At 41.7% G+C, this 25,285-nt stretch overlaps 1 protein-coding gene across 1 annotated transcript in view; it reads left to right on the top strand.

Annotated features, from left to right (window-relative positions):
• Nucleotides 1-25,285, top strand: part of PTPRS (protein tyrosine phosphatase receptor type S) — a 684,599-nt gene that overhangs the window by 480,591 nt on the left and 178,723 nt on the right. Inside the window, exons 19-22 of the mRNA XM_075352599.1 lie at nt 1,213-1,373; nt 4,127-4,138; nt 4,259-4,371; nt 11,879-11,920. Coding sequence (XP_075208714.1) covers nt 1,213-1,373; nt 4,127-4,138; nt 4,259-4,371; nt 11,879-11,920 — 328 coding nt within the window. The remainder of the gene's footprint in view (nt 1-1,212; nt 1,374-4,126; nt 4,139-4,258; nt 4,372-11,878; nt 11,921-25,285) is intronic.

Genomic DNA, 25,285 nt, shown 5'->3' on the forward strand with positions numbered 1-25,285 from the left:
GCATGATAACATGACTTACAAGAGCCAGCATCATTGCCATCGCTGTACAAAGCTAGTGCATGCGTGCAGATTTGTTCCCTCACATTATTGAGCTTCTCAAGCAGGGTGTACGTGTCCCGGCTTCAGAGTGGCACACTGTGCATGATTGCAAGTCTTCAGAGTGCACCTCTCTGAAGCCGGGACACATACACCTCACTTGAGAAGCTCAATAATATGAGGGAATAAAGCCGCTAGCTTTGTATAACACTGGCGATGACGCTGGCTCTTGTAAGTCATGTTATGACACCCACAGGGCCATAATAACATGCTAGATGGACTGACTAGTCAAGGGGGTAATTTGCATATCATAAACGGGCTTTAGAAATACTTTTTTTAAAGATCTGTTTACGTGTGTAATGTAATAAAGTAACTGTTAGGAAGGGAATTTAGATCGATATGCATCCGCTGGTGGTTCTGGGGGTACGGGAGACCTGACAGCTTCACTTTAATGGTGAATGCACAGTAATCATGGAAAGGAGTCAGATCAATGTTGGATAACTAATAAGGTAAGCTTACTTGTAGTAAAAAGTACAACATTGGACATAGTAGATACAAGTAAAAAGCAATATGATATGTCACATACTGGTGTCCTAGAAGATACCTAATGAGAAAAAGGGGGCCTGTAAATACAGGTAATAATCAGTACACCGCAGGGTGGCAGTGCACTCAGATAGCAATCATATGCCACATAGTGATGTATTGAGGATACCTGAGTGTGGTAAGAGTCTGCAACGTGCGACACCCAACCCCAAGTATCTCTTATGATCATGATGATTTATAATGATTTTCCAATGTGTCTGTAAAAAATAGTTTCTGTCTGTGATTTTTTAATAAGCTGTACTGAAAAAAATCAAGTTGGCAACCTTGCTTGACAGCAATCAGCGGTCAGCAAGTTAGCCAGAAGGGAGACATCTAGTCAGTTTTAATAATTGTTTTCTGAGGTAAGATAACATTTTTTAATGGATTGTCATGGCTTATTTAGCACATTACCTAGAAAATAAGATCATGCTAAGCCGAAAAAAAATATGATATAATGTATATGTTCTAAATAAGATCATGCTGTCGGACAGTAGTGTATTTGGTTGTAAAAAAAATATATTAAATCTACCTCAGTATGTAACGGAATTCGAAAGATGAACTTTTTTGTATACAGATGTTTTTCTTTCCCGGCAGAAAATGTTTGCTGCAAGCCCATATTCTGAACCCATTTATATAGAAGACCCAGATCCCCAACCCATTATTGATGGTGAAGAAGGTCTTATATGGGTTATTGGACCAGTCTTAGCTGTTGTTTTTATCATCTGTATTGTCATCGCTATTCTTCTCTACAAAAAGTGAGTTCCATAAGTGTTGAATTTTAAATATTAGCAATAATATTAGTAATATTAATAATTGTGTTTTTAAATGCAATTTCAAAAAATTACATTTGTTGCTACTTGAAATATTATCTTCTTGCATCCAGTTATGGGTTACTCATTGAAGGTTAGACAGTCAAGCAGTAAATTCAAGACGTTTTCTGCTTTTTATTAAAATTTACCAGTAGGAAGCGATCCTAATAAAAGTCATAATGAGGGGATATGCACACAATGTCTTTTAAGGTGCATTCCAAAGCACTACAAAGCATTCACAAAAAAACAAATTAACATACAGGTGCATCTCAATAAATTAAAATATCATCAAAAAGTAAATTTATGTCAGTTATTCAATACAAAAAGAGAAACGCATATATTATACATAGTCATTACAAATAGCGTGATCTATTTCAAGTTTATGTTTGTTAATGTTGATGATTACAGCCAATGAAAACCCAAAAGTCATTATCTCAGAAAATGAGAATAATTACCACAAACACTTGCAAAGGCTTCGTAACCATTTAAAATGGTCCCTTAGACTGGTTCAGTAGGCTACACAATCATGGGGAAGACTGCTGACTTGACAGATGTCCAGAAGGCAGTCACTGACTCACTTCACAAGGAGGATAAGCCACAAAAGATCATTGCTAAAGACGCTGGCTGTTCACAGAGTGCTGTATCCAAGCATATTAATGGAAAGTTGAATAGAAGGAAAAAGTGTGGCTGAAAAAGGTGCACAAGCAACTGGGATAACCGCAGCCTTGATAGGGTTGTTAAGAAAAGGCAATTCAAAAATTTTGGGGAGATTCACAAGGAGTAGACTGCTGCTGGAGTTAGTGCTTTAAGAGCCACCACACACAGATGTATCCAGAACATGGGCTACAACTGTCGCATTCCTTGTGTCAAGCCACTCATGACCAATAGACAATGCCAGAAGCGTCTTTCCTGGGCCAAGGAGAAAAAGAGCTGGACTGTTGCTCAGTGGTCCAAGGTGTTGTTTTCAGATTAAACAAAATTTTACATTTCACTTGGAAATCAAGGTCCCAGAGTCTGGAGGAAGGGTGGAGAGGCCACAATCCAAGCTGCTTGAGGTCTAGTGTGACATTTCCACAATCAGTGATGGTTTGGGGTGCCATGTCATCTGCTGGTGTAGGTCTACTGTGTTTTATCAAGACCAAAGTCAGCGCAGCCGTCTACCAGGAAATTTTAGAGCACTGCATGCTTCCTTCTGCCAACAAGCTTTTTGGAGATGAAAATTTCATTTTCCAGCAGGACTTGGCACCTGTCCACACTGCCAGAAGTACCAATACCTAGTTTAATAACCACAGTATCTCTGTGCTTGATTGGCCAGCAAACATGCCTGACCTAAACCCCATAGAAAATGTATGGGGTATTATCAAGAGGAAGATGAGAGACACCAGACCCAACATTGCAGATGAGCTGAAGGTTGCTATCAAAGCAACCTGGGCTTCCATAACACCTCAGCAGTGCCACAGGCTGATCGCCTCCATGCCACGCCGCATTGATGCAGTAAGTCATACAAAAGGAGCCCCGACCAAGTATTGAGTGCATTTACTGTACAGACTTTTCAGTAGGACAACATTTCTGAGTTTAAAATAATTTTTTCAGCTGGTCTTATATAATATTCTAATTTTCTGAGCTAATGACTTTTGGGTTTTCATTGGCTGTAAGCCATAATCATCAACATTAACAGAAATAAACACTTGAAATAGATCCCTCTGTGTGTAATGACTATATAATATATGCGTTTCCCTTTTTGTATTGAATTATTGAAATAAATTAACTTTTTGATGACATTCTAAGTTATTGAGATGCACTTGTAATGCACAGCAATGTCAGTGTTATACTGCTTTGCAAGAGTTCCATCTTTTGTCACTTGTTTGTCAACTGTTTTATGGTTGGGAAACCTTGAAGCACTTCAGAAACTGGGCTGCAGGGTAGTATTCCAACATGATAACAACCCTAAACACACCTCAGAGACCACCACTGCCTTTTTAACGAAACTGTGGGTAAAGCTGCTGGATTTAAACTCTACTGAGCATCTTTGTGGCAGCCTCAAATGCAAGGTCTCTAACATCCACCACTCTGTGATGTCGTCATGGAGGAGAGGAAGAAGATTCCAGTGGCTCCTGTGAAGCTCTAGTGACCTCCATGCCCAAAAGAATTAAGGAAATGCTTGAAAATAATGGTGGCCACCCGGAATATTGACACTTTGGGCAGAATTTGGCCATTTTCACCTAGGGGTGTACTCACTTTTGCCAGGAGTTTTTACATTTATGGCTGTGTGTTGTGTTATTTAGAGAGCACACCAAATGTTCACTGTTATACAAGCTGTATAAAAACTACTTTGTATCAGTGACACATCTTCAGTGTTGTCCCATGAAAATATATAAGAAAAGATTTACAAAACTGTGAGGGGTGTACTCACTTTTGTGGTATAGTATATAATATGTAAGGAGTCCCTGCTCGTGAACCGACTACATGATGGGAGCTCGGTGAATTCAGGCTGTTGGAGAGATACTAGTGTGCATGCCCCATACTCCCCATTTAGCGTCACTCTACAGTATATGCAGCCATAGCGTATACGACTCCTATCCTGTGCATATGGGTTGTAAACTTGTCATCTTGATTTATATTTGTTGTCCTTCATATTAGATTTCTGTTGTAATACTGCAATTTAATGTGTTGTTATTCTTATTTGCCTCCATCAACAGCAAACCAGACAGGTAAGAACTCACTTTGTTATTTTGCATATTCCATCCTACATTTTATTAATGCTTAGTGTGAATGGGGTTTTATTTATTTTGGAAGGGGAAAATAATTGCTTATTTTTTGATATTTTAAAGCAAAAGGAAAAACTCAGAACCCAGGACCAAATGTCTGTTGAACAATGCAGAGATCCCTCCTCACCACCCTACTGACCCAGTGGAAATGAGGCGTATAAACTTTCAAACTCCAGGTAATGGCGGACAAATGTAACTTTAATTAATTGTGAATGTAATCTAATTACATCACACAGCCATATTGAGGTCTGTGCTGACTGTGGTATCTCTAGCCAGCTGTTGGGTCTATAATGTTCTTGAATTAGTCTCTAATTTTACATGAAGTCACAAATGATTTCCTATGAAGCCATATGAGACCAAATTATGGCATATTCCAGCATAGTATGTACATATTTTTAAAGGGGTGGTCCACTATGTAACCTGTGCTTCCATGCTATTTATCTGCCTGAGGTGGGCATTTTCACAAATATCTTTAATTAGCAAAAAATCCTCTAAGCGATGCTAGCTCTTCCGGTCAGATGCTGCCTTCCTGTGACGTAACGTCAATTCCAGCCCTGGATGTTGACATGACGTTACCCAGACTCCCTCTGTCTGCAGCTATGTGACCTTGATTGATTGCACTGTGGGCGGCCCCTCACAGTCCGGGTGAAATGTTCAGTGAGCTCTCTCCCTCTTCTCACTGATGAAAGCGCTCTGCACTGTCATCCGAGTGAGGAGGAAAGCACTCACTGAGGATGGAGGGTGTGAGGCAGTTGTGATCTACTCTGTGCACTGTGACTTAAGGGTACTTTACACTCTGCGATATCGGTATCGATATCGCTAGCGAGCGTACCCGCCCCCGTCGGTTGTGCGTCACGGGCAAATCGCTGCCCGTGGCGCACAACATTGCTAACACCCATCACACGGACTTACCTTCCCTGCGACGTCACTCTGGCCAGCGATCCGCCTCCTTTCTAAGGGGGCAATTCGTGCGACGTCACACGGCAGCCATCCTATAGCAGAGCAGGGGCGGAGATGAACGGCCAGAACATGCCGCCCACCTCCTTCTTTCCTCATTGCCGGTGGACGCAGGTAGGAGATGTTCGTCGTTCCTGCGGTGTCATACGTAGCGATGTGTGCTGCCGCAAGAACGACGAACAACATCGTACCTGCAGCAGCAACGATATTTGGGAAAGGAGCGACGTGTCAATAAGCAACGATTTTTCACATTTTTGCACTCGTTGATCGTCGCTCCTTGGTGTCACATGCTGTGATGTCGCTAACGGCGCCGGAAGTGCATCACTAACGACGTGACACCGACAATATATTGTTAGCGATGTTGCAGCATGTAAAGTACCCTTTAGAGTGACCTTCACATCCCTCTCCTCACACACTGCCCTGCTGTGTCATCCGGTAACTCTAGTATCTGCCCCGTCTCACTGTCCCTCCTCCATGGGCACTGCCCCTCCCCGATGCGCACTGCCCCTCCCTCATGCGCACTGCCCCTCCCCCATTCTTAGTTTCCTGGGATTTCCTGCAGCTACTGCATAGTAAGAAGAGATAAAGGAGTAGGAGGAGGAGAAAATCAACACCAGAAGTGCTAAGGAAAGATATAGTGATCAGCGTTTAGAAGATGTGGGGAAGGGAAGGTAGCTGACATTTTGCCACTGACATCACCAACAAAACCAGCACCATAGATAATACAGTTGTAGCAGAGATGAATTTGTCAAAATCATCTCTTCTGCAGTGACAACCTCAGCTCTGCTGCTGCACTGATGAGCGCAGCTCTGCTACATATGGTAAGTCATCTTTTCTACATCTGACATTTTATAATATCGGCTCTGCTACATCTGAGTAGCACAGTACTAGAAATAGCAGACACACATAGCTATACTGCTCTGTTATCTTAACCCCTTCACCACCCAACGATTTTCCATTTTTCATTTTTTCCTCCTCTTCTTCCAAGAGTCATAAGTGTAATAAAAAACGGGGAAAAAATTTCAAGTGCGGTGAAATTGCAAAAAAAAAAAGTGCAATTCCACTATTGGTTTTTTTTGTTTACCATGTTCACTGTATGGTAACACTGACCTGGCAGTATAATTCCTCAGCTCAGTACGAGTACATAGATACAAACACGTATAGTTTTACTTCTAGCTAACTACTGACAAAAAAAATAATTTTGCTTATGGCAAAATTTTCCGAGACCCGTAGCTTTTCATTTTTTGGGATCTGGGGCTGTGTGATGGCTTCTATTTTGCACACTAAGCTGACGTTTTTACTTATACCATTTTTGGGGAGACTTGATGTTTTGATCGCCTCTTATTCTATTTTATTGCAATGTTGCAGCTGAGATAAAAACGTAATTCTGGCATTTTTATTTTTTTTCCGTTATGTTGTTTACCAATCAGATTAATTTATTTTATATTTTGATAGATCGGACATTTTTTAACTCAGCAATACTAAACATGTATATTTTATTTTTTGTATTATTTTATTTTCACTGAGAAGAAAGGAGGGTGATTTGAACTTGTGTATTTTTTATTTTTCTTCACATTTATTACATATACCAGTGCCCTTTGGAGACTTGAAGCTATGATCATCCGATCGCTTGTGCTATACCGAGCAATGCACTGCTCTGTACAGCAGAAAATCATCATCTCATATGAACACCGGCTCGCAGCCAGCGTTCACAGGAAATTCATCATGACAAACCCAGGGGTCATCAGCTGATCCCCGGCTATTATGACAACCCATCAACACCCTGCAATGTCCCGCTGATGGGACTGGGGAATTGCGCGCTCCCCGCCGATGCGTGTTAAATGCCGGTATCAGAGATTGACAGTGGGATTTAACTAGTTAACAGCTGCAGGCGGATCACCAATCCATCCACAGCTATTAGAGGCACATGACGGGTGAACAGATCAGCTGTCACGTGCAGGGAAAAATGTGGGAGCCGCATGCAAATCCGCATCAAAGACAAGAACATGATCCATAACGTACCAGTACGTCATAGGTCGTGAAGGGGTTAAAGAGGTTTTCTCACGTTTAGACGATATTCCCTAGCCATGGGATAGGGAATAACTTACCAATTGCTGGGAGTTTGATCATGAGAACTGACATCTGAAGAGCCTGTGGGAATGGAGCAGTGGTCGATTTTGCGCACTGCTCCTTCATTCATTCAAAGGGGAGTCCGGCGATAGCGGAGCACTGCTCTCTGGCACTCCTAATATAATGATGTCTTATTACTATATCATATGGCTCTGAGTGGCTGAACAGCCCAGGGCCAGGAGGTAAGAATATATATATTTTTTTAGATATTTTCCAGTTTTACATTTCTCCCCTCTCCAGGTCCAGCGCTGCCTCTTTGCTGATGTTCCAGTTACATATAAATATATCCACATCTATAACATCAGTGCCACCAGCAGTACAGAACCAAGCACTGCACCCTGCCATGGCAATATATCTTTCTGTTCCCCTTACTGACACATTTCACCATATACAGTTTAGTTTATAGTTTGCCAGTAAGGGGAACAGATGAAAGCTTATCCATGGCTGTGTACAGTGCTTGGTGCTGGTGTTTGATACTGATATCAGCAGTCAGTGCTCTAGTGGTGTGGCGGTCGTGAACGACACAAAGATCTGGCTCTCTGCTGTGACTGACAGGAGCTAGCACCCAGTGAGAGTCACTAAATTCGTTTAATGGCTCTCACTGGGTATAAAATTTGGGTCTTTTTGGGCAAAAACCTGCCCACCTGAATGAAACCCCACCCACTCAGCTATTTTATTGGCTTGTTGCAAGTGGGTTTGGTTTCTTTATTGGTTTGGCAGGTTTTCAAGCTCTTTAAAAACATCTTAAATATGTGTTCACCTGGGGTGAACTCATATTTAATAAAGATCCATTTAGGATCTGAAAGAGTCTTCTCTTTTTGGTGAGCGGAGACATGGAAACTGGATCACCAAAAAGAGTCGGACTGCCCATCACTACAGTGCTCGGACTGTGTCACTGGTGATAGGAAGCTGCAGAGAGAAGATAAAGGAGGGAAGGGTTTAGGGATAGGTGCTGGCTTACAGGCCACTGCAATGCATGATGGAACTTGTAGTAATAGAACACAGGAAGTCAGGACAGAGAAAGTTAAGCATCAGAGCTGCAGCCAGCAACGAGGGGAAGAATGACAAAAGGTAAATACTGCTAAAATAGGATTATAGATGTAGTTAGAGACATATACCAGCAAGATTTATAAAAAAAAAAAATAGGGCAGTGGTGGATAACGTGTTTAAGGTTCTTATTGCCTTATAAAAAGCAATACATGTAGTTGATCTGTAGTCCCATGTAGATAGCTTTCACTGACATATGCCTGTTTGCATAATGAAGATAACAATTTAAATCAAGCATAAAGCATTCCTGTAGTGATTTTATTAAAAACTTCCTTGGACTCACAGCATCATTGCCACTAATTCAGCTGTGTCGGGAAGAGGTTGGGTGGGGTATGTGTATAGTGAGCTAGTGCATTCCACTTTACCTGTAACGTGTTAATAACAACTTCTTGTTAGTGATTTAGGAAGGAGAGGGTAGCAACACATACTTGGGCCTTGCAGGGAAGAGCTTGACAAAGGTACTGTCATGTTAGGTATCGGGAAAAACCGAGCAAACGGCGAGAGGGAAAGAAGGAAGAGGGAAACCCTGCGTCTAGGAGAGGGGGAGATGGTGAACCCTGATAAAACCTTCCGTTGGCTCACCTGACATCCCTAGATAGGATCCGTACTTATGTGCCGATCAGGATACCTCGCCCTAACTGACTCTGAACTGGACTTAGGGGTAATGAACAGGTGGCATGAGCGCTAGTCAACCCCACTAAGTCCTCAAGAACACAGAGGGAAAATAAACAGGGGAAGCAAACAAACAAATTCTCTGTAAAATGACTTGGGGAAAGGAACAGCAACATACAATAACATTACTCCAGATGATTACAAGCTGACTGCTTACAATCAGGAACGTACAGAAACTTAACTCTATCACCAGCAAAATGCAAAGGGGAGTATAAAAAGACGCGGAGGCTGAGGGATAATGATTTGCAGCTGAAAGGAAACGATCTCCACAGGGTCCTAAAGAGGAAAGAGTAAACCCTGACACAAAACTTCATTCACACCACAGAGTAAAGAATAGAATATCAAAGAGCAGTTTGTGCAGCCAAATGCAGTGACCTACTTCAGCCGTACACCACGGGGTTTTCTGTCAACCGTGGCATGCCTGTGACAGGTACAAAAAATAAGGATCTAAGAGCACACTGGACACTTAAAAATAATCCCTGCCCCAAACCAGGAGGTGTATTCTCATCTTGTGCATTTAAGGCATATACCACTGAAAATGTCATACATGTGGAGTAGATGTGCATCCCACCTATAGGTCCTGCATCTATCTCCAGAACAGGACTCTGATACCTTCCATTTTCATTAAGAGTTGCTTGGAATTCCCATTCATTTGAATTTGAATTCCCATCACCTGACTAGTAAAAGCAGCATACAAAAGCTACAAAAGCGACTGGTTCTTGAGACCGATGCGGGTCCCTATTTTGGTATAATGCCTGGATAGAATACATATACCCATTAAACTCTTCACTATTGTAGACCACCAAAAATCATTATATTAATGCCTATCCCACCAAATATAACCCTCTCACTGCCCCAGATTACCTTGTATACTGATATTAACACCTTCACTGCTTTACATCACTAGGGATCCTTACATAAACTCACTACACTGCTCCACCAGAGATACTAATGCCTTTATAGTATCTAATTAGGGTCAGACATTTCTGGTAGCCTTTCATAAGCATCTCTCAATAACTTGCTGACATTTTGGTGCATTCCTCCTGACAGCACTAGTGTAACTGAGTCAGGTTTGTAGACCTCCTTGCTCATACATGCTTTTTAAGTTCTGTGAATACATTTTCTATGAGATTGATGTCATTTCCTTAATATCAGACACATTTTACCACCTACAAATACAGTAACTGAAATGAAGGCAAGTAGCATATCAAAAGCTTTTAAGGCTATGATATAATTTTATGGAATTTTCCACGCCATTTAGGCACATTCTCCGTTATATGTAAGTTAACTATGATCTACTTTAATTTTGGTATAGCTGAGTTATGTATCACTAGAAACCCTTCAAGATCCCATCTCACAATGTTGTCAGCTCTTACCCTCCCACTAATGATGAGTGAGTTTCGAAATACTTGGATTAGCGATACTCGTAACGAGTACTGTCTAATACTCGCGTATGCATTACAAATAGTGATTGCAATGCAAGTCAATGGGAAATACTTGCAATGTAATGAGTGACCCGAATGCTGCACTATTCGTGCGAGTAGTCAATAGTACGGCATTCGGGTTACTCATTACATTGCGAGTATTTCCCATTGACTTGCATTATACACGCTATTCAGAATGCATACATGAGTATTAACACTAGAAGTCCCAGAAATTTCGAGCTCCCTGGGTTCCAAAGGTAGAAATGTTAAATGACCCCTCTCTGGGACTTCTAGTGTTAAACAGTACTCGTTACGAGTATCGAGAATCCGAGTATTTCGAAACTCGCTCATCATTACCTCCCACTACACTGACTGCCATGAGATGATATTCGGAAGAGTTTGTAATAATACATAACTCAGCTCTACTGTATTTCTACACTGTAGCGGCAGAGATCAGTGAGGAGGGAGGGGGATGGTGTTCTTTTTCCCAGTGTATTGCGGTCTGCTTATCATTTTTTCAACCTCACTCAGGGGAAGAAGTACATGTTCCCAGAAACAAGTCTCTGGTAATGCTCAATTGATCTTTAATAACTTTATAAGCTAATATCTCCCCAATAGAGAGGATAAATTAAGAAATAAAATCTACATTTTATTCAACTCTTCATACACTATTCCATGATGTGGCCAGTTTAACAAGCTCATACTGGTGAAAGGTCCTCTTTAAGGACTAGTGTTACATTTACACTCCACACTATTTACATATATTCATTTATTTCAGAAGGTACACGAAGCATGAAACACAAACAATATTTCCAATGATGTTTCATTGAGAAAATAATTTGATCATTGCTAATATCTTGCAATATATGCCTCATAAATGGCCAAAAAGAGATCATGTTGGAAATTGACCATGAGAAGCTTTAATTAAGCTGTTTTGTATGCTGTAGCCTGCATAGATCCAGTCAACAGCCACAGACTTTTCCTCTGTTATTTCTTATAATTATGGTTTTATCAGAAATATGATAAAATGCTATTAAACACACAACTACAGTGTTTATATAACATACAGTGCTGGATGATTCCCGCTTTAGAGATAAAGGCTAAGTAAGAACAGAAGTAGAGCTATCGCACCCTGGTAGTTTGGCTTTTGACTAGTCACTGTAGTCAGCTAACGGAAAGGCAGTGTTTGAGATGGAGTTGCCACATCCGATAAGGAAGTCTGCTATTTTACCATTTACAGTATATTATGATGTGTAATCTAACCCTATTTACAGTTTTTGCAGATTTCATTTGTGCAAATGTGCTAGTATGTCACAAGTTCTCACATCTCACAATAGACAGACCCAAAGTGAATGTCTTTGTTGTTAATGTAACCCACTATGTGTTCTTGTGAATGTGAAAAAAGGCATTAAAAACAAGTTGTTTTTATTTCTTTATTTACTGTTCTTTGCAGATTCTGGTCTCAGCAGTCCCCTCAGTGACCATGAATTTGAAAGTTAGTTCCTGTCTGTTTTGTTTCTGTTTATTTTGTGCTTCAATCGCTTTTCAGCTTCTGTTTCTTTTTCTTTTCTTTTTTTTCCCTTTTTTCTTTCTGTTATTAAAATTTTTGTTGTTTCTTAAAGTGTAACTGTCGTTTTAATATTTATTTCATAAATCAGTAGAGCACATGAAAATAAGCAACTTTGTAATAAATCTTATCAGAGAAATTTGCTGCTTTCTCTGCCAGAATTGATCAGTCATTATCAATATTCTCAATTCTGAGGTAAAATCTGTATTCAATGAAGACTTTCTCTATTACTGAGATAGGAGATGGCGGCTGTTACTGATGAGAATCTATAGAGCGGGAGGAGCTAGAGGCAGAAGGAGGAGCTAGAGGCAGAGCTCTGCCCCTCCTCCCTCTTCTATTTACATAGGAGATGGCAGTTGTTACTGTTGAGATTCCATACAGCGGGGGGAGGAAGGAGCTAGAGCCAGAGAAAAGAGCTAGAGGCAGAGCTCCTCCTCCTTCTTCTGTCTACATAGAAGATGGCAGTTGTTACTGATGAGATTCAACAATGATGGGAGGAGGGAGGCACCAGAGGCAGATTTCCACTCCTGCCTTACCTCTTCTATCTATATAGGAGATGGCAGTTGTTACTGATAAAATTCTTTAATGACAGAAGGAGGGAGGAGCCAGAGGCAGAGGGAGGAGCTTGATATAGAGGGAGGAGCTAGAGGCAGACGGAAGATCTAGAGGCAGAGGGAGGAGCTTGAGGCAGAGGGAAGAGCTAGAGGCAGAGGAAGGAGCTAGAGGCAGAGGGAGGAGCTTGAGGCAGAGGGAAGAGCTAGAGGCAGAGCTCCTCCCCTACTTCTCTCTTTTATCTACATAGGAGATGGCAGTTGCTACTGATAAGATTCTATAATGACAGAAGGAGAGAGGAGCCAGAGGGAGGAGCGTGATATAGAGGGAGGAGCTAGAGGCAGACGGAAGAGCTAGACGCCGAGGGAGGAGCTTGATATAGAGGGAAGAGCTAGAGGCAGTGGGAGGAGCTTGATATAGAGGGAAGAGCTAGAGGCAGAGGGAGGAGCTTGAGGCAGAGGGAAGAGCTAGAGGCAAAGGGAGGAGCTTGATATAGAGGAAGGAGCTTGAGGCAGAGGGAGGAGCTTGAGGCAGAGGGAGGAGCTAGAGGCAGAGCTCCTCCCCTACCTCTCTCTTCTATCTACATAGGAGATGGCAGTTATTACTGGTAAGATTCTATAAAGAGGAGGGAGGAGCTAGAGGCAGCTGAACTAGAGGCAGAAGCTTGATGGCAGTTGTTACTGATGAGATTCTATAGAGTGGGAGGAGCTAGATAGAGAGGGAGGAGCTAGAGGCAGAGCTCCGTCCCCTCTTCTCTCTTCTATTTCAATAGAATCTCATTGCCTGCCATCTCTTATCCCATCTCCAATCTCAATCTGAATACAGATTTTACCTCAGAATTGAGAATATTGATAATGACTGATCAATCCTGGCAGAGAAAGAAGAAGATTTGTCTGCTAAGATTTATGACAAAGATGCTTATTTTCATCTGCACTACTGATTTATGAAATACAAATTATAATGATGGTTATGCTTTAAACTTTTTACATAACATCTTATTACCGCAGCCTTTCTGTGCCTGTTTTTGCAGTCGTGCAGTTTTTGATAAAAACTGTCTATTGTGTAGATTGATGCTATTTTTGTCATTGAGTTTAATGTCTAACAGTTAAGTGGGGTTGTCCACCTTCGGGGACATTTTGTTTTTTACTTGCAGTTAACAATCATTTTTGCATTTAGGCGTCATTAAAGGTTTTCCACTGTTTACCTTCTGTTCCCTCTGCTGCTCCAATGCTGGCTGCAGGAGAGTGGCTGCTAGGACAGCCTGCAGGGACTTGGTAACTTCAATAGCTTTCTTTTTCTGATGTGATTTATGACCACAGTCAACGGCAAAGTTGAATGTGCAGGGAAACAAAGGGCCTGTAAAAGCAAAATAGTGCAGCATTTTTAATGAAACTCAGTTGCAAAAATGTTTTTTTTTTTTGCTTGAAATACATGCATTTAACGAGGTCATACATTGGCAGGTAATTTCTGCTTAATCAAATCAGGACCTGACTTATAAAAATAGTGTATACCCGCCTATTGCAGTGGCACTGTTCCCAGCAATGATGGGACATTTTTGTGTCATGTGCCAGCTGCAGCCAATGAGCTGTAGCCTTTACTACTTCATTAAAGTGGACGTGCACCTTGACAGAATATTGATGAGCTACAGCTGACAAATTACGGAGCTGATGTTACTGGAATACTGCCGCTGCATGAGGCAAGAATATATAGTTTTTATTTTAATTTGGGTCCTGAATTGATTAAGCTGGGCATATCAAGCAGAGGATAATCCCTTTAAATATAAGTAAAAAATTGCCCTAAAGGTGGCCAACAACTTTAACAGATCCGATTTTCTCATTCATGTGTGATATTTCTAATTTAATTCCATTATATCACATTTTTCTTTGTTACATTGTGCTGCTGAAAAAGTGATTGACTTAATTCATACATGAATCCACGCCATGACTGAGAGCTTCATAATTGTCTTTTAAAAGGAGTGCACTGGGAAAGCCCTAATTTTCTATGTACCTGTAGAACAGGGTAGAACTTTGGGATCGAATGAACAATGTCCAGAAATGTGAACATGTATTAAGTCTAATTTAGCATAAGCTCATTTAAGTGGGATTTTTTTTTTTTGTTTCTGCCCTTGTTTTAATTTTGTTGTGTGTGTTTTTTTCCCCATTTTATTACCATTTACATGTCCACTTTTTCTATGTTTGTATCCAGATCACCGGCAGATATATACTACTCACAAAAAGTTAGGGATACTTGGCTTTCAGAGGAAATTTCAGGATAATACTAAAATACTCTTTAATATTTTCAGGTGAACTTAAAGGGAATCTGTCAACAGGTTTTTGCTATGCAAGCTGAGGAAAGCATGCTGTAAGAGTTAAAAAAACAAAACTCAACTGTGCTTCTCTTATCAGTGTGTGTGCAATTGTTTACATAATCTAATGGCTTTATTATTCTGTGGTTAACATTGCTGGACTAGAAACTCACATACAGAGAAGTTCGGACATGCTCTTTGCTGTGATTAAAACCTCAATGTACAATCTCTATAGAAAGCCTGCTATGTTCCTGAATCTAAATTATTTGATTGTTTCAGAACGGCTGCACCCAATAATCTATGTGGTACACTGTTGGATTCAGAATCTCCTTTCCGACTTTATGTTGCTATCAGATGAGGTAGCAAATACCTGCAGACGGTTTCCCTTTAATGTGAACGTCTCTAAACTTCTGAATGCACATGCCCAACTGTTCAATGTTTCAGTACGTTATGCACAACTTGCTGTTCTCTAACAAGGAGCTTGATTGCAAAATTCACAACAGGTGTTCGATCCATGAATCACTCAATACACTTTGGGGTTCAATTAGAATTTTTATTCAAAGAGTCCTCCTCATCATGCTGTTCATATTTTGACATTATGAGACCAAGACGACATTTAACAATTGATCAACAGTACCTCGACATTGTGAGGATTCCAGCAGGATATTCGCAGATAGAAGTGGCCACTGAGATTCACAGAGTGTCAGCAGTAGGCTGCAACTGATATACAGAGAGACTAGAAGAGTCACAGAAATTCATAGAAGTGGACATCCTTTGGCCACATACCACACTGATAGCCGCTTAATTGTGAAAATGATGTATGTCACAGAACTCCCGGCACATTTAAGGGAGGTGAGAGTCATCCAAATGTCATGCAAGTGCATTTGAAACAGTTTACATCAGCATGGTCTGCTTGCTAGATGACCTGCAAGGGACCTGAGTACACCACCAGGCACAGGCGTCATCATCTTGCTTGATGAAGGACCAGTGGCCTCAGTGTTGTTCACTGATGAAAATCAGTTCAGGCTGAGCAGAAATGATGGCTAGTAATGATGTTGGAGACACCAAGGAGGGCACTATGCATCAGCAACTATTGTCACCAGAGAAGCCGTTGGTGGTGCTGGCATTAGTGTGGTCATGTGTGCCTAGTCAATGCAGAACTGTCCTCCACTTTGTGAATGGTACAGTGACAAGCTCATAATTCCTCCAGCTATTGTGCCTCTGCATGAACAACACAGGCCTACTGTTATCTTCATGGATGGCAATGTTCCAGCTCATCGAGGTCGCATCATTAGGGAATAGCTGCTAGAGGCTGGGGTAATTCAAATAGAGACCTGCACTTTCTCCTGACCTGAATTCCATAGAAAACCTATGGGATTAGCTGATTTGCCGTGTGGAGGCTCACAACTCTGTACCCCAGAACCTCAATGACCTGAGGGCCCCCCTTCAAGAAGAGTGAGATGCCATGCCTCAGCAGTCAATAACTCCACTTGTGAACAGCATGAGATGTCGTTGTCAAGCTGTAATCGATGGCAAAACCATATGACATGTTATTGAGACACTGACATTTTTTGGAGGTATACCCACCACTATTGTTGGCTTTTGTTTCAATAAATTGTTTGAGATGAGGTAATTACCATTGTATGCTGATACTACTTAAATGCCCTACTTTCATGATCAAATATTTATGTTTTACATAAATTTTACCTGAAAGCTAAATATTTCTAACTTTTTGTGAGTAATGTATATGTATATATGTTTGTAACCATGTATGTTTTTATCATAGACATGTTGGGCAGTGGCCAGAATATTGCGTCTTTATTATAAAGTCCACAAAACCTATTACAATGTGCAGTATTTAGTAATTTTGTTTACTGTGTCATTCAGCAGTGCCATTTGCATGCATCATTTTTAATTACTGAAATGTTAAAGTGGACTATTTGAAAAGCACATCTGATCTAAATATTGTAAGTTTAAGTCTTAAGGGGAACTTTACACGTTGCGACATCGCTAGCATCGGCTAGCGATGCCGAGCGCGAAAGTACCCGCCCCCGTCGCACATGTGATATGTGGTGATTTCTGCCGTAGCGAAAATTATCGCTATGGCAGCTTCACATGCACATACCTGCTCGGCGATGTCGCTGTGACTGCTATCCCTTCAAGGGGGAGGTACGTTCGGCGTCACAGCGACGTCACCGCGACGTCACTAATCAACCGACCAATAGAAGCTGAGGAGCGGAGATGAGCGGGACATAACATCCCGCCCACCTTCTCCCTTCTGCATTGCTGTCAGGACGCAGGTAAGGAGATGTTTGTCGCTCCTGCAGGTTTACACACAGCGATGTGTGCTGCCGCAGGAGCGATAAACAACATCGTACCTGCGGTCGACCTGACATTATGAAAATGACCGACGCTACACAAATCACCGATTTTCGACGCTTTTGTGATCGTCTATCGGTGCATCTAGGATTTACACGTTGCGATGTCGTTACCGGCGCTGGATGTGCGTCACTAACGACGTGACCCCGGCGATATTTCGGAAGCAATGTCGCAACGTGTAAAGCCTCCCTTAGTGTATTAGGCGAATTGAAAGACACGAATCACAAAAACTAAAGATAAGGGATGGATGACTGTTCAAATTTTGTAAGGGCTTATAATGGCTACTGATTGTGTTTGTCACATAAATTGACATAGACCATAAGATGGCCTTTCTTGTAATGTTATAGTTGGGACTGGTTTTTGTACTATATGGTATTAAATGTTACTTAGTTAGATACTGGATCTCTGTATTGATTGTTACACTTCTTTTTCCATAAATGTATTAAATCCAAGCAGGCTTTGCTTGATTTTATTAGTTCTGTTTTGTCACAGAAATGCAAGGGAGTCAAAATTTTCAAGGGTGACCATTTACTTTTATTTTTTCGCTCAGAATGTTTCAAGTTAAAGGCCAGTTATCATGAGATATTCCAGTCTTCAATAGCAGGTTTAGTAGCTGTGTAAAAAAATCTAATTCGTTCCTGGATTAGATAAGAAGTGCCGAAATAATGCAATTACTAATTAACCCAGCTGTGTTGAAAATGAGAAGTCTTCAGAAGAGCATGGCAATTGCTCTCTCAGGGTCAGTAATGAGTTGTAGAGGGCTTTATATTTTACTTTCCACTGAGTTCCAGGTACTGACCTGTGGAATCCTTAGTCTACTCTGCAATAAAATGTGTTATATCTTCTTTACTGCGCAGTTTCCCCAAATCCCTATAAACCACTTCTCCCAATCCCCAGTGTCCTTAAGTGATGTAATTCGCCTGTGGTACAGTCACAAAAGTGCCTCTTACTATTCAAATAAATTCATTGCATGCTCTAGATTGCAGGAAGGGTAGCAGCAAAGTGCCCAGGCTAAAAAAGCTATTATAAGTTAAATGGCTCTGTCCTGAAGTTATTCTGCTCTTAATACAAAAGCCGGTTTACCTACAAAAGAAACATAACAAGGAAAGAAATGTATTATTAAAAAGCAACTTTTATTGCTATCATTAAAATGTAAGCACATAGAGGTAGAGACATAGATACATCAACCTGTAAAAGTGCTATAAAGTGCAAGTGCTCAATAACCAGTGCTCAGTAAAAAAAGGTTTAATCTCACCCAGGCATCTTGATGAGATAATGCTTTTCAATGTAGCAGGATTGGCAGGAGCAGTATTGAAATTAGGCCTAGTACTCAAAATCCTTTCATGCCCCATGTGATTCTCCTGCCCTAACAAGGGTAGCACCCTAGTGTGGCACTATCAGACCTCAAGCTAATCCTCTCAATGCATTTTTTTCCTCAGGGTTGAGGATTCATCAGGGGAGTACCGTATTTTTCATTTTATAAAACGCACCGGATGATAAGACGCACCCCAAATTTAGGAATAAAAAAGGTAAAAAAAAATGGGGTCCGTTTTATACTTCGGTGTTGTCTTACCAAAGGGGGGCAGCAGTGGTTGTGGAGCAGGTTCACAGGAGGCAGAGGCTGTGCTGGCAGCGGGTCAGTGGTGGCAGCGGCGGTGGCGGTCAGTGGTGGCAGCGGCGGGGTCAGTGGAGGCAGTGGTTGTGTGGTGGAGCAGGCCGGTGCGGCGAGTGTCCCAGTCTGTCTGCGGTCCAGGCTTCAAAGAAATGGCACCCAGAGCGGCGCGTGCGCAGATGGAGATCTCATCCAAGAGCTCCATCTGTGCACGTGCTGACTCCCGGTGCCATCATTTGAAGCCGGCACTGCGGACAGACTAGGACACCCGCCGCACAGCCACCGCAGTCCGCACAGCCACCAGGCCGCCCGCCCGGCCACACAGAGTAAGTAGTAGCCAGCAGGCCACCCACCAACCCACACAGAGAGGCAGCCGGCCGCCGGGATAGAGAGGCTGCCGGCCGCCGGGACAGAGAGGCAGCCGGCTGCTGACACCGACAGGCACCAGGCCGCCCACACGCACACACTGACAGGCACCCGGCCGCCCGCACACAGAGACGCACAGACAGCCCCCCACCAATTCACCTTCCGGTAAGCTATATTCGGACTTTAAGACGCACCCCTCATTTTCCTCCCAAATTTTTGTGAGGAACAGTGCGTCTTATAATCCAAAAAATACGGTATATATTAAATAACAGGATCAGAAGGGTTGTAGAACAAGAAGAGGTAACCTAAAGTGGCTGGATGTCTTCCAAAAAAAAAAGACAGATATGCACCGTGCTGCAAAGACCTGCACAGTCAGTATAAACATTATTAATAATAATAATTTTTATTTATATAGCGCCAACATATTCCATAGGGCTTTACAATTCAGAGGGGACATGTACAAACAACATGAGACATTAGAAAATAAGAAAATTGAGATACCAAGAAGAGTGAGGGCCCTGCTAGTAAGCTTACAGTCTATGAGGAAACGGGAGGCACAAAAGGTGAATGGGGGGGGGAGAAAAGCTTGTCCTATGGTCCAGCTATCGATTTAATGGGGGATTCAAAACCAGCTGCATAAACTGGTCGTTAGCCAGAATTTATACAGGTGCAGAGTGTAAAAAGTACATGGAGAGGAAGGAACTAGAAGGAGAAGGGGAAAAGAATTGGAAGTAAATTTAATGAAGGGCAGAATGGGACTAGATTAGATGAGGGAGGTGAGGTGATAGGCTAGTCTAAAGAAATGTGTTTTTAGGGCCCGCTTAAACCTGTGGATGTTGGGAATATTGTTCTTGGAAAAACAAGAGAAAACGGGTTTCTACTAGTGAGGACACCAATTGATCCAAAATAATACACAATAGAACAACCTCTTACAAATAATCCAATGAAATTTTATTAGTGCAAAATTACAACCATAAGAGGGAAAAATTCATTTCATAAAAATAGAAATATGAGTATAATAAACAATCAGGCTAGAGTTGGAAAATTACCAGGAACCAGAAATATCGGGTAGTACACATAGGGGATGAACAACTATGTGAAAAACTCAGCAAGGTACATGTATATAAAGAGATGTTATATTAGCCAGAGAAAAAACAATGTCCGACAATGTCAAGCAATGAAGAGTTAAACCAGATCCACCTACGAATACATAATGATGTTAAGGCTAGTGCCAGAACAAAGCCATAAGCCAAAGGGGTGAATCTAGTTTAACTATGCAATGAAGATAAACAGTGAAAGCCAAACAGACCTGCTGATAGTGGGCATACATAAAGACAAAGTGCTCGGTACACATAGGGGATAAACAACTATGTGAAAAACTCAGCAAGGTACATGTATATAAAGAGGTGTTATATTAGCCAGAGAAAAAAAAAAAAAACAATGTCCGACAATGTCAAGCAATGAAGAGTTAAACCAGATCCACCTACGGATACATAGTGATGTTGAGGCTAGTGCCAGAACAAAGCCATAAGCCAGGGGGGTGAATCTAGTTTAACTATGCAATGAAGATAAACAGTGAAAACCAATCAGACCTGCTGATAGTGGGCATACATAAAGAGCAAAGTGCTCGGTTTCACATTCAACAGCTCATACATACAATACCACAGGGCAGATTACCAACTGGGCTTAAGGCCCCGTCACACTAAGCAACATCGCTAGCAACATCGCTGGTAACGAACAACTTTTGTGACGTTGCTAGCGATGTTGCTGTGTGTGACATCCAGCAACAACCTGGCCCCTGCTGTGAGGTCGTTGGTTGTTGCTGAATGTCCTGGGCCATTTTTTAGTTGTTGCTGTCCTGCTGTGAAGCACAGATCGCTGTGTGTGACAGCGAGACAGCAACAACTAATGTGCAGGCAGCAGGAGCCGGCTTCTGCTGAGGCTGGTAACTAATGTAAACATCGGGTAACCAAGAAGCCCTGTCCTTGGTTACCCGATATTTACCTTTGATACCAGACTCCTCCGCTCTCACTGCCTGTGCTGCCGGCTCCTGCTCTGTGCACAGATAGCTGCAGCACACATCAGGCAATTAACCCGATGTGTGCTGTAACTAGGAGAGCAGGGAGCCAGCGCTAAGCATTGTGCGCTGCTCCCTGCTCTGTGCACATTTAGCTGCAGCACACATCGGGTTAATTAACCTGATGTGTGCTGTAACTAGGAGACTGGGGGCTGGTCACTGGTTGCTGGTGAGCTCACCAGCAACTCGTGTTGCGACGCTCCAGCGATCCCTGCCAGGTCAGGTTGCTGGTGGGATCGCTGGAGCGTCGCAGTGTGACAGCTCACCAGCAACCTCCTAGCAACTTACCAGCGATCCCTATCGTTGTTGGGATCGCTGGTAAGTTGCTTAGTGTGACTGGACCTTTAGATTTAAAGAGCTGTGATAGATGTGAAACACTTACCCATATGTGTTTTCTACCCGACGTGGCGTGCTTCGACGCGCATGTTTCGTGACCTTCCTCGGGGAGCTGCGCTACAGCTGTGTAGTGTGAAGGAGTTTAAAACAGGCGCCACTGCATTTGATTGGCGCATGAGGAGTGAAACCACAATGAGCGGTGCACGTCATCGGGAACTCCCAGGAATGACTGGAGTATGAGTCATGTCGTCACATGACACACCCCCGTCAGCCTGTACGGAGGCCGTCGGAGGTACACATCAGTGTGGAGTCACTGCTCATGCGCACACAGTGGCGGCCATATTTTCTAGTGGCAAAAGTGAGGGCAAGAGAGCGGATGGACATAAAAGGAGGGAATACCAAAAGATAAATACACATCTATTGCCGTCATCAGCGCACAGATAAATACTGGAGGGATGAGGTATAAAAGTATTACATCTATCCAAAGTATGCCACAGTCAATCCATATAATCATAATATGTGTAGAACACAGTCCATACAATGAAAAACAATAAAAACGAATATATAATACAGTTCATATATCCTAGACTATCCCAGATAAATACCACATATAAAGGAAATAAATATTTATGATAGCAAAAACTGCTCTATATTATACAGACCGACAGTGATAATTCATTCACATAAATGGATGAGACACATAAAAATACGATCCCAGTGTATTATACATATCAAGATTCCGTTTTCCGTTTTCGGTCATCAGCAGAATGGAGGGCTTGGGTAGGGTGATAGACAGAGATGAGGGAGGAGATGTAGGGCGGTGCGGAACTGTGGAGAGCTTTGTGGGTGAGAATGATAACTTTATATTGTACTCTGTAATGGATAGGCAATCAGTGCAATGACTGGCAAAGAGCAGAGGCATCAGTGAAGTGGTTGGAGAGGAAAATGATCCTGGCTGCGACATTCAGAATGGATTAGAGAGGGGAGAATTTAGTAACAGGGAGATCAATTAGTAAAGAATTACAGTAATCCAGGCGAGAATGAATAAGAGCGACAGTAAGAGTTTTTGCAGAATTAATGGTAAGAAAATGTCAAATTCTAGAGATGTTTTTGAAGTGGAGGTGACATCAATGAGCGAGTGAATGAATGTAGGGAGCGAAGGAGAGATCGGAGCCAAGTATAACCCCAACACAGCGGGCATACTGCTGGGGTGTAATGGTAGAACCACACACATTAAGTGCACTGCAGTATGTGCCTTCCTTATATGCAGGTATGAGCAGATCTAGCATGTTTGGGCGTCTGTCCTCACATTCATGCTATAACCCTCATATGTCCCTCGTTTCTGGGTGGTGGAACGCACAAAGCCTGCGGTCAATGATGAACATGGGTCACGTATCGATAACTGCATCCCTAGGAACCACTGCTCAATGGGACTTTAAGTGATGCCCATTACATTGCGTTAGGTCATATGTTAGACAGACAAAGTGAAAGTGTGACTGCTTTAGGCATTGGCAATGGAGGCATGAATAAAGCATCATATCTACAACGCCGCTATGTATGCACTTATGCTTATTATAAGCTAAATACTTGTTTGTTTGGCACAGCTCCATAGAATCTATAAGTAAAGTATTATAGTTGGTGTGACATATAGCCAAGAGTTTGAAGAATAAAACTCAGTGGTATAAAGGGAGACATATATGAGTAAAAAAGGACATAGGGAGTCAGATGTATGATACTTTGTCAGCACCGGGACTAGGTATTTTATTGCTCTAGGCTGGTGAGGAAAATCGGGCCACCGTTCCACTTTTAACAACCAAAACATACAAACCACCAGTAAAGTTGGCTTAGACTATGAGTATAGCCTTTCTTTATTTAAATAGTTAATTACAGTAGTTAGATTTTTTAAATAATAATTTATTTACTCACCCCAGGCTTACACCAGGTTGTACCCCTCTCAAACAGTTCTAGTATCCTGCCTACCTTAGGCTCCCATTTTACCTCTTCCTCAAATAAAAAGGAAAGTTCAGGCATCTGGACCCCATAGGTGAAACATTTATCATCTATCCTGTGAAAAATGTTGGTTATGGGACAAGCCGTTATGATATTTATTTTTCACCATAATGTGACTGTTCAAACCAAACATAGCACATCTAGTTCACGGCCCTAATAAAATACTTACCTATGTTGTCAAAATCCTTTGCTGCATTTGCGTGCTTTGCAGGATTTTAATCAATGATGACATAGTGTGTTACTAATGATACTCTTAGATACTGTGATCCCAACTCTATTCAAGTCATTGATCAGGTCCTTCCATGTCGCTCTGGGCTGATTCCTGATCTTTTTCAGAATCATTCATACCCCATGAGGCAAAATCCTGAATGGAGCCCCAGACTAAGTAAGATTGATAGTCATCTTGTGTTTCTTCAGTTTTCTAATAATTGCGCCAACAGTTGTTACCGTCTCACCCAGCTGCTTAGCTATTGTCCTGTTGCCCATACCAGCCTTGCTCAGGTCCACAATCTTGTCCCTGGTGTTCTTAGACAGCTCTTTGGCCTTCACCATGATGGAAAAGTTGGAGTGTGATTGATTGAGTGTAGAGAGGTGGTTTTTTTATACAGGTAATGAGTGCAGAGTGGGAGGGCTTCTAAAAAAAATAACAGGTGTGCGAGCCAGAATTCTTGCTGGTCTGGTAGGTGATCAAATACTTCTTTCATGCAATAAAATGAAAATTAATTATTTAAAAATCATACAATGCAATTTTCTGGATATACTTTGAGGATCCTGTCTGTCACAATTAAAGTGTACCCACAATATATATATATATATATATATATATATATATACAGCATATATATATATATATATATATATATATATATATATAAAATTAGTCATTCACACACACACACACACACACACACATACTGTACATGTATTTATACATAAACTTATTCGCACTCATACATGTACACATACTTAAATATGCTCTCAATCACATACATGTACACACACTCACACACAGTCAGGGCTGAAAGTGTTGGCACACTTGCAATGTTTCCAGAAAATTAAGCATTTCTCTCAGAAAATTATTGCAGTTACACGTTTTGTTATGCACATGCTTATTTTGTTTATGTGTATTAGAACAACACAAAAAAAAATAAATAAAAAAAAAAGCAAACTGGACACATTTTCACACTAAACTCCAAAAATGGGCAGACTAAATAATTGGCATTCTCAACTTAATATTTGTTTGCACACCTTTTGGAATAAATAACTGCAGTCATGCAATTCCTATAACCATCACCAAGCTTCTTACTAGAGATGAGCGAACCGGTCGCGGTTCGGCTCGAGCTTGGTTCGTCGAACGGAGGTCTACTTCGAGTTTGGTTCGGCGAACCGGTTCGGCGAACCACTCGAACCCATAGGAAACAATGGGAGGCAATCAGAAACACATAAAAACACCTAGAAAACAAAGGTGTCCAAAAGGTGACAAACAACTCACAACACAACACAAACACATGGGAAAGTGACAAGGACAAATACTCATGCGAAAACAGAAGAACTTGACAAGGAAAAAGAGGAGGAGACAGATATAGGCATGGCATGCCCTTCTAAAATGATGTAAAACACCGCAAGGTGACTCAAAGCGGAGTCTCCCTTTTTTCC

The sequence above is a fragment of the Anomaloglossus baeobatrachus genome, chromosome 1, assembly GCF_048569485.1.
Source record: "Anomaloglossus baeobatrachus isolate aAnoBae1 chromosome 1, aAnoBae1.hap1, whole genome shotgun sequence".
Lineage (NCBI taxonomy): Eukaryota > Metazoa > Chordata > Amphibia > Anura > Aromobatidae > Anomaloglossus > Anomaloglossus baeobatrachus.